This window comes from Mus pahari, chromosome 10, assembly GCF_900095145.1.
Source record: "Mus pahari chromosome 10, PAHARI_EIJ_v1.1, whole genome shotgun sequence".
Lineage (NCBI taxonomy): Eukaryota > Metazoa > Chordata > Mammalia > Rodentia > Muridae > Mus > Mus pahari.
The window spans coordinates 41,088,861-41,098,959 of record NC_034599.1 but is presented as its reverse complement, the minus strand read 5'-3'; the positions used below and the strand labels follow the sequence as shown (position 1 = coordinate 41,098,959).

Below are 10,099 nucleotides of genomic sequence, written 5' to 3'. Positions count from 1 at the left end.
AGGCGCTTCTTAGGTTTTTATGAGCCAATGAGGGAAAAAGAATGATGCTGGGGTAATGATTTAGGAAAACAATTCCTGTCTGAGTAAAGAGATCATCTGTCAACAAGACCCTGCGCTTACTGGGCACTGTGAATCTTGCCAGTAATGCCAACACCAAGCAGTAGAGGTGGGAGGAGGATCAGGAGTTCAAGACTCCAAACTTACACGACCAGTTCCAGACCAGCCTGAATTATGTGAGTCCTCGTCTCAAAACGCCATAAGACGCGGACCACAAAAGCAAGAATCCAATACTTAGTGATCCTTCGTGAAAAACCCACTCCAGACGCTCACAGGACGGCGAAGGAAGGAGGCTGCGACGGTTGCGTGGGAAGTAGAGGAGGTCTGGCCCTTTAAATCCGCGTCGGTTTCCCATGACGTAAGCGGGCGAGCGCAGCCCGCTGTTTACCGCGGCGCTGCGCCTGGTGGCTCCGAGTTCTGCGCCGCGTCCGCCGCCCTTAAAGGGCCCGCGTCCGGGAAGCCATCGGGCCAGGGCCACCGCCGCCTCCGCTCTCCGGGCGCGAGCGGACGCCGGATCTCCAACCGGGCTGGGCCCGGCTGGGGTTGCGGGTCGCGGTGCCGCCCTCGCGAGCCGGGATCCGCGCGAGGCTCAGGAGCGGCTCCAGGGAGGGGACGCGTCCTATCTGAGGCCGGGGTTAAAGTTCTGGTCCCGGTGAGATGCTGGAAGCTGCTGCGGCAGCCGCAACGCGCCCGGTCGCTGTCCCGTCGCCAGTCCCCGTCGTCCCGGGCCATGATCGCCTGGCATCTGCCCTTGTGCGTGCTCCTGGTGGCCGCCGTCGAGAGCCACCTGGGAGCCCTGGGGCCCAAGAACGTCTCGCAGAAAGACGCGGAGTTTGAGCGCACCTACGCGGACGACGTCAACAGCGAGCTGGTCAACATCTACACCTTCAACCACACCGTGACCCGCAACCGGGTGAGCGCGGGACCCCACGGGCGGCCGAGCGGGTGGGCGCCCGGCCTGGACTCGATGCTGCCCCTGCCCTATCCGCCAGCCTTTGAGCTGCCCTCCCCTTGCCAAGACCTGGTTTCCACCAGCATTCCCGGGCAGCTCCAGCTGGGGCAGCTTGGGAAGTTCCCTGCCACCAGCTGTGATCAGGACCGGTCTGGTCTGCTCTGTGACCTGGCTCTCAGTCTGTGAGGTCGGGGTGAGGGGAAAACAGGCTCCCAGCCTTGCGAGCCTCAGACAACTCCAGATGGGGCCAACTTAGAATTGAAAGAGCTCAATCACAGGGAGGTGAAGGAGACCGACCTCCTTGCCTCAGAAAGCCAGCTGGCCTTGTAAGTTGAAGGTGACAAGATAAGGCCCTCGAAGGCTGAGTGGCAAGAGAAAAGGGAGTTTGTTTCCAAGACAGAACTATCTCCCGACTTCTTACTCATTTCTCCCCAGTAGTGAGAGTAGAAGGCTGGTGGAGCTGGGCCCAGGCAGAGCACAGCCTGGGAGATTCTGGCTGCCTGGCTGTGTGCCCTCCTGCCTAGCTCTTTTGCTCTTTCTCCAAGGCCCGATCTGGATTGACTGGGAAGCACTGGAGTTGAGCAAGCACCTGAGGCTTTCTTTGGGGAGTAGGGAGAGGAGTTTGGTGTCTGGTAGGCCACCATCTACCATCAGGATCCATTTCCTTGAAGTCTGATCTACCCCCTTTGAGTCCCATATCCAGGATCATCCCAGAAGTGGCACCTACCCCTCAGGGAAATGTTACCCCTAGATTTGGTTTCAGCAGCAGCCTAGTAACTAGTTGTCTGCAGTTGTGATTTCTTCACTTTTAAACACCTACTGGCCCGTGTAGCTTTGTCTACAGCAGAGGGTAGGTTATTTATTTTTTCCTTAGAGGGGGTGAATCGAGGTTCAGATGGAAAGTCACTTCAGAGCTTGGCCCATGGTCAGAACTAGAGAGACAACTTGTATTTCGACACAGTTCCCTACACTCCTCCCTGCAGGGCGCTGGCCTCCAGAGTAGCAGTGGAACCGGAGCTTCTTGCTGCTTTCCTAGTTCACGAGGAAGAAGATTGAGGGCACTTTTTGCTCTCCCGTGTCAGTGCATGCACAGGAACATGTGTAGACATGTGTGTACATGTGGACTCTCCTGGAACCTTCTAAGGTCTCCGATGCATATCCTTGTTGTTGCCCATGATCTGCTCATACCCTTGTCTTCCAAGAGCAAGCTTCTTCAAGTCTCAGACCAGACAGTGTCAGTCCCTTCTAGAAACTCGGCCTATTCCCTCACAAGGAGAAGCACAGACAGTGTCCTGGCTTGCCAGGATGGACAGCACAGGGCAGAACTCAGCCTGCAGTCTGTAGAGTCATGTGTTTGAGGAACAGAGGACTGGGTTTGAAAGATGATGCCTTTGTCTCTGCAGACCGAGGGTGTGCGAGTGTCTGTGAATGTCCTGAACAAGCAGAAAGGGGCGCCTTTGCTGTTTGTGGTCCGCCAGAAGGAGGCTGTTGTGTCCTTCCAGGTGCCCCTAATCCTTCGAGGACTGTGAGTAAGACCTGGGGATGTAGGGAGGGGCAGTCTTGCCAGGTTTTCAGGGACCCTCACCCGGGGAACCTCTTTGTTTCTTCTCCCTTCTCCCTGAGCCCAGTGGCAGGAGGGTAACTTTGTCAGTCCAGGGAGTGGGGGATATGGGGACCTGATAGGAAGAACTCAGGCTGGCCGGGGCTAGTCACACTCCCTCTGTCTTGGACCATAGATATCAGCGTAAGTACCTCTACCAAAAGGTTGAACGGACTCTGTGCCAGCCCCTCGCCAAGAATGAGTCTGAGATCCAGTTCTTCTATGTGGACGTGTCTACCCTGTCACCCGTCAATACCACTTACCAGCTCCGAGTCAACCGCGTGGACAATTTTGTGCTCAGGTATTGAGGGGAAGAGAGAGGGTACCTTATGGCCCCTGCCTTCTTCCCAAGTGCTAAGAGTGATTGCGGGGTTCTTCTCTTCCCTGTAGGACGGGAGAGCTGTTTACCTTCAATACCACTGCAGCCCAGCCCCAGGTAAAGTCCCTTATCAAAATGGGGTTCCTCAGCCTGGCGTGGTCGCACACGCCTTTAATCCTAGCATTTGGGAGGTAGAGGTAGGTGGATTTCTGAGTTCAAAGCCAGCTTAGTCTACATAGTGAGTTCTAAGTCACCAGGGCTACACAGAGAAACCTTGTCTCAAGATAGCAACAACAACAGAAAGGAAACTTGGGGGGAGATGTGGACATGAGGGCAGGAGGAGGTATGGAATTGCTGGGACTAGCAATTAATTCTGTCTCTAGGGTGGGACTCTTGGAGCTCCTGTGTGGATAGACAGGCAGGGACAGTGTAGTGACAGGGTCTGCTTGCTGACTTCCCTACTCTGCCTCTCAAGCACTGTCCTGTGTGCCCAGCTGTCACGCAGGACATCGGTGCTCAGGGATATGCAGGACTGGATGTTCATGGTCAAGGCTCTTCTCCCCACGTAGCTTCATTGTCTGAGCCAAGAAGATTCTGAAACCTTCCTTGGAGGAGACAGATCCCCTCGGAGGGGCAGAGAGAGCACGCTCTGAGATGACACTCTCCCTCCCTATGTTCCCAGTACTTCAAATACGAGTTTCCTGATGGTGTGGACTCTGTAATTGTCAAGGTGACCTCCAAGAAGGCCTTCCCCTGCTCAGTCATCTCCATCCAAGATGTCCTGGTAAGCTGTCTGTCATTTTATCCTCCACCAGCAAGTAGTTGGGACATTAGCAAAGGGGACAGGGCCCAGTTCCCCATCCATCTGCCACTTCCTTCCTTCCTCTGCAGTGTCCTGTCTATGATCTGGACAACAATGTAGCCTTCATCGGCATGTACCAGACAATGACTAAGAAGGCAGCCATCACTGTGCAGGTAGGAAATGCATGTGCCCTTCTGAGGGATGGATGGGGCTGGCTGTTGAAGTAGATGCCTTTCCACACCCTGTCTTTGTCCCCATCCCTGCCTTACGATTCTTAAAGTTTTTCCACTGTGACCCTGTCATGCCTGAGAAACTTTTCTCCACTGAACCATGTCACTGGCTCTTAATTTTGTTTTTGTTTTTTGTTTTTTGTTTTTTGTTTTTTGTTTTTTTTAAATCAGCAAAGGATTTTACTCAGATATAACATGGAGGTACAGGCCAGCTATGCTACAAGAGAGCAGCAGAGATTTACTCCGAAACCATATTTTTGTTTTATAATTATCAGTGTTGAGGGTGCTACTTTGCATCAACGTATGGTACCACATGGCAGAAACACATTTAGGGCCATTTTAGAAACTGTTGAGTTCTCTCTTCAGCAACACAGATAGTGAAGTCAGAATGGTTATAGACCATTAGCATGGCCCCTGTGCAGAGATGGCGTGCAAATTTGTGAGGCGTTGTATATTTTTAAAACAGAAAATTGTTAAGAATCTTGTCGTAATCCCAAATCAAATCTCATTGCATCCTTTGGAAACTTGGAACAATTATTTGAACCAGACCCCCTTGCCTAACACAACCCAGGAAGACCAAGTGCATTGATTTCATCCTCATGCGCTTGAGATAGGGCGGTAGGAAAACACCAGGGCTTTCCCATTACTGAAGGTTTCTGTGAGGGCAGAACACTTGGGGTGTGCAGTAAACACTCTGCGTTTCAGCGTGTGCAGCACCCTAGCATCCAAGCTGAGTTTCAGACAGTGTTCCTTGGCATCGTGTGCTCTGATGGCGCACATGGTACAAAGAACATGTGTGTGTTCAGGCCTGAGGTGATGCCCCTGATAACAACATGGCTGAGTGCTTTTAGAAGCACCTTGGATGCAGTGCGCATTTGATTTTGAATGATTTTTCGGTTGTCGGGAGTTCAGAGACCTTTTACTGTTGCTTGATCTTTCACCCCCCCATCCCCCCCCCATCCTGCTCCTGTGTTCTCTGGTATATGTGAGTAGGGCCGAGTCTCTGGCTGGTGTCCAGGACAAGCTGCGTGGACCGCATACGAGCTCATTTGTTCACCAGGCTGTAGCATTGGTATGGGTTTGGGCCCTAACCCTAACTTCTCAAGGCCCGTTTGACCAAGATAATGGCAGCTCCTCTCCCGTGGGTGCAGCTACCTGCCTGGCAGTTGAGAGGCTGTGTATTAGATCATCAGCATCACAGAAGTGTGAGGCAAGGGATCTATGCAAGGCTTGGGTAAAACTATATCTGGAAAGAAGTCTGTAGCTTCTGGTCCAAAGTTCACATTCAGAAAAAGATGGCAACAGTGATGTTGACCAGCATCTTCCTCCTCTTCCTCTTCTTCCTCCTCCTCTTCTTCCCCCCCCCCCCCCCCGCAGCGGAAAGACTTCCCCAGCAACAGCTTTTACGTGGTGGTGGTGGTGAAGACTGAGGACCAGGCCTGCGGAGGGTCCTTGCCCTTCTACCCTTTTGTGGAAGGTATGTTTCTTTTTTTTGTTTTGTTTTTTCTTTTCTCTTGTTTTGGAAGGTATGTTTCATGTACTGGTCTGGGATCGATCAGGCTCAATGGCGTCCCAGGACCATGTGGCTGTTGGTAGATCCATTGAGACACAAGACTGGGGTCCTAGACTCACCAAGGCCTGGTTCCATCAGCCCTAGCTCAACTCCCAGCAATGACTTCTTTTCCACTTTGACATTTTACTTCCAGATGAACCAGTGGATCAAGGGCACCGTCAGAAAACCCTGTCAGTGCTGGTCTCTCAGGCTGTCACATGTAAGTGTGGGCACCTGAGTGTGATGGGAAAAGACCCCTCAGGCTTCCCTCAGACCCAAGAAAGCAGCTGTTCTCGGAATGGGACGAGTGGCGAGGACACTCCTACCCAGCAGGCACTGGGACACCGGCAAGCAGGCCTCCAACCAGAGAGATGCAGAAGGTGGCTCCCTGTGTCGTATGGGACAGGGTCCATGGCCAAACTGACGAGCAAGTTCTCAGTCACACCCTGCCTCTTAGCAGAGGAATCTCTGTCCTCTGTCTCTGCGACAGAAATAGTAAACTCTATCCCATTGGATACATTTGGTTGTGAGGCTTAGCCCAGAGTCGGTGCTGAGCAATGTCTATTAAATTTTTCTTCTTCTTCTTTTTTTTTTTTTTGGTTTTTTGGTTTTTTGGTTTTTCAAGACAGGGTTTCTCTGTATAGCCCTGGCTGTCCTGGAACTCACTCTGTAGACCAGGCTGGCCTCGAACTCAGAAATCCACCTGCCTCTGCCTCTAAATTTTTCAATGGATACTTTTCTAAACTGTGGACTCTAAGGAGCTGGGCATGGTGGCACACCTTCTTTAATCCCAGCGTTGGGAGGGAAAGACAAGATCAGTAGCCCAGGCTCACTCTTCCTTATATCATGAGGTCAAAGCTAGTTTGAATATGAGACCTTGTCTCAAAAAAAAAAAAAAGTAACAGTAAAAAGTAACTAGGACTGGAGAAATGGCTCGGCTGTTAAGAACACTAAGAACACTGGGTGATTTTCCAGAGGATCCAAGTATTATTCCACAGCCCCCATGTGGCAGCTCACAAGTCACCTGTAACTCTGCTTCCAAGGGATCTGATCCTTTGCCTTCCACAGGCTCCTGTGGGTGATATACATACATACATACATGCAGGCAGAGCGCTCAAACATAAAATAAACATGCGCGCAGAGTACTCACATAAAATACAAATAAATGCATCTTAAACATGTGATTATAAACCCAACTCACACTAAGCCAATCAGTTAATTTAAAACAAAAGAGCCATATTAGGGGTTGTACTAGAAAGGGGACTCAGTACTTATGAGCCCTGGTGTGTGCTAACAGTGCAGCTCTTAGGACGGAGGGGGCCAGGAGGGCTGTGTAGGGTACAGAGAACTGGGGTGAGCAAAGGCCAGGTCACTGTGTGGCTGTCGAGGCCACCATCTCTGAGCTGTAGTTTAAAGCTTAGGTCCACATGGAGTTGACTACAAGTAGGAGACAAAGCCTTAAGGAACACCATGAGCAGGTAGGCTCGTGCCAGAGTATGGTGTGTTGACTCGTAGCCAAATGTTCATACTGGCTGGGCATTGCCTTCAGGAGAGGAGGTGCCAGATGTCAGAGGTCCCTAGGCATCCCGAGGCTGTGTGGAGAGGGCTGCTGTATCCCTGACACATTCGCCTTGTTCCCCTCCCTGTAGCTGAGGCCTACGTTGGTGGGATGCTCTTTTGCCTGGGCATATTCCTGTCCTTCTACCTGCTGACTGTGCTGCTGGCCTGTTGGGAGAACTGGAGGTGAGGCAGAACTGCTGGGCTGTTCCCTGCTCTGGGGGTGTTGGGCTGAGGGCATGGGAGAGAGAGCAGTGGGATCCTACCTGGCCCAGGGTGATCTTGTTCTTGTCTCAAGGTACTACAAGACAGGAACTTGTTGGGATCTGTGATCCATGAACCATTTCTTTGTAAAACAGGCTCATGTCATTGCTCCTCCCCAAGCTGGGAACACCCTGTTATTCCTGGTGTGGGAGGAACTCAGGATCAGGGTGGGTAGAGAGGATAGAAGGAAGGCCAGTCTGGCCTAGGGTGAGTCCTCATCCTGCTTCAGTTGTCCTCTGAATTCCTGCAGGCAAAGGAAGAAGACCTTGCTGGTGGCCATAGACCGAGCCTGCCCAGAAAGTGGTATCTCCAGGGGACAGGGGTTGGCTGGATCTGTTGTGGGGAGATGGGAGCAGGGATGGGTAGGGGAATGGTCAGAGGAGGGTGGGTTGGTGGCTTCTTTATGTTCGGCCTAGGAGTAACATTTCACAACTGGAACCAGGCCTTGGCTCACCCCTCCATAGACATCAGGAAACTGCCCTATGTCTCAGACAGTGCGGCTCAGCCTCAGGTTGTTAACCTCCAATTCTCTCTCTCTCTCTCTCTCTCTCTCTCTCTTCCATCACTTCTCTCTGCCCTCCCTCCTGCTTGGACCTCTCTCTCAGCTTCTCTCCTTGGTAAGCTCCAGGTGCTGTGGGCAGAGGAGCTGCTGTCTAGGGGAGGAACCTGAAGCACAGGCGCTTCCTAGGGAGGGACCTGGGCACAGACACCATCTTCCTTGATGGCTTAGATGTGTTAGTTCCTTGATCATCCTCTTTCCATGGCTTTTTTTTTTTTTTTTTTTTTAAACATTTTAGACAAGATTTCATTCCTAGCCCAGAGTAGTCTGAAACTGAATATGTAGCCCAGGCTGGCCTAAACGTATAGCAGCCTTCCTGTCTTAGCCAGGCAAGAGTGCTAGGGTTACAAGCATGAACCATCATGTCTGGTTGTCCCTTCTTCTAAGAGGACACAGGGTGGCACACTTGCTTGGAGTGACGTAATTGTGAGGGTTCAGTGGATTTGGGATCTGTGTTTCTCTTACTGCTGGCATGGCTCCTCTGGCTGTCTTTCCCAGGTTCTTTTTCCCCCTTCCCCTGGCTCACAAGCCTTCTCATTGCAGGTCACGCTCGGGTCTTGGCTGATTCATTTCCTGGCAGTGCCCCTTACGAGGGTTACAACTATGGCTCCTTTGGTACGTTTCAGTCAGGACTGTGTTTGCCCATGCCCCGCCACAGCGCCCTGTGCCGCCACTCCTGATGGCTGTGCCCTTGCAGCCGCTCCGAAGTCCTTAGGAGCAGATCTAAAGTCTCTTGTCCTGAGGTCGCTCCTTCCTGCCTCACCACCCATTCCTGCCTGCAGAAAATGGTTCCGGATCCACTGACGGGTTGGCTGAAAGCACAGGTTCAGGGGACCTCTCCTACAGTTACCAGGGTGAGTGGGCCAGGCAGGGGGGCTGCTCGTTAGGGCTGCTGTTGACTAGGTGGAGTTTCCTGGTGGGCGGTTGCCTCTCTGCCATTTGCTGGAACCAGGGAAGGGCTGCTCTTCTGCCCCGTCTCCCTCTCTGCTCCATGGACTCGGTTCCCCTGTAACTTTCCCTTTCCTTTCAAGGGCACGACCAGTTCAAGCGGCGCCTTCCCTCTGGCCAGATGCGGCAGCTGTGCATTGCCATGGGTAGATGTGGGGAGGGGGTAGGGCTGCCCTGCCAATCAATTCCTGCCAGGATGGTCGGTCCATGGACCTGGCCGCCTCTGGGACCAGAAAGATGCTGCTTAGTGCATGGCTATCCTAGCAAGTGCCATCTGTGCCAGCCCGTGCGTGGTCTTCTGAGAAAGATAGCCACTGGCCACCTCAGTGTCCCACCTCAGTGTCCTCTTGTCAGTATCCTCCCTCCCTGGTGTGCTGGCCAAGGGATCCTGGGTCTGGGTGTCACCTAGGGGCTGTGGCCAGGTGAGGTGACAGGAGGGAGCGTCAGGAGGTAGGGCATAGGTGTTTTTCCTAGAGCCCTTGTCTATGCACTAGGGTTCTAGCTCAGGGGTGGCCGTGGCATGTCTTCTCAGAACCCAACAGGACTGGGCACCTCTAATCTGCATGACTGGCCAAGTTCAATCCTGTTAGTGTGTGTGTGTGTGTGTGTGTGTGTGGTTCACTCAGTGTCCTGGCCTGGAAGGCCTAGCTCAGGGATCAGAGCCAGGAGTGGAGCAGGGCTCGAGTCACTCGTGCTCCACAGTCCTCATGCTCCACAGTCCGGCAGAGCTCCCCACCACTTCCTGCTGAGTTAGGAGTATGTTTCCTGCCAGCACCTGGGCCACCTGCCCTACTGCTCTGAGCTCTGGCCCACAGTTTGCCTCTTCCCCATTGTTGAGTAATTTCGACATTGCTTCTGATGGGTGGGGGCAGACCCAGTGTTAGGTCCTGTTGTTCCAAGCCCCTTTCCTCTGTCACACCTAGACCGCTCCTTTGATGCAGTGGGTCCTCGGCCACGACTGGACTCCATGAGCTCTGTGGAAGAGGATGATTATGACACACTGACTGACATCGACTCAGACAAAAACGTCATCCGAACCAAGGTGAGACATAGCGCCCTGCCCTGCCCAGACGGATCTGGGGGAAGGGACTCTGTGTGCAGGAAGGGACTCTGTGTGCAGGAAGGGTCTCTGTGTCCAGGAAGGGACTCTGTGTGCAGGAAGGGACTCTGTGTGCAGGAAGGGACTCTGTGTGCAGGAAGGGACTCTGTGTGCAGGAAGGGACTCTGTGTGCAGGAAGGGTCTCTGTGTGCAGGAAGGG

General features: G+C 52.9%; 1 protein-coding gene across 6 annotated transcripts in view; it reads left to right on the top strand.

Moving 5' to 3' along the window:
- The first annotated feature begins 436 nt into the window (after nt 1–436).
- Sidt2 (SID1 transmembrane family member 2) overlaps nt 437–10,099 on the top strand; it is an 18,116-nt gene continuing 8,453 nt past the window's right edge. Inside the window, exons 1-15 of one of the 6 annotated variants that reach the window (XM_029543074.1) lie at nt 437–970; nt 2,413–2,534; nt 2,746–2,910; nt 3,000–3,045; nt 3,611–3,712; nt 3,820–3,903; nt 5,338–5,437; nt 5,667–5,732; nt 7,162–7,255; nt 7,584–7,636; nt 7,776–7,844; nt 8,436–8,507; nt 8,675–8,746; nt 8,924–8,986; nt 9,764–9,882. In XM_029543074.1, coding sequence (XP_029398934.1) covers nt 788–970; nt 2,413–2,534; nt 2,746–2,910; nt 3,000–3,045; nt 3,611–3,712; nt 3,820–3,903; nt 5,338–5,437; nt 5,667–5,732; nt 7,162–7,255; nt 7,584–7,636; nt 7,776–7,844; nt 8,436–8,507; nt 8,675–8,746; nt 8,924–8,986; nt 9,764–9,882 — 1,410 coding nt within the window. In that variant the 5' untranslated portion in view covers nt 437–787. Of the gene's footprint in view, nt 971–2,412; nt 2,535–2,745; nt 2,911–2,999; nt 3,046–3,610; nt 3,713–3,819; nt 3,904–5,337; nt 5,438–5,666; nt 5,733–7,161; nt 7,256–7,583; nt 7,637–7,775; nt 7,845–7,938; nt 7,951–8,435; nt 8,508–8,674; nt 8,747–8,923; nt 8,987–9,763; nt 9,883–10,099 lie in introns of all 6 variants that reach the window. The other 5 variants (XM_029543071.1, XM_021206083.2, XM_029543073.1 and 2 more) reach the window with 5 other exon arrangements.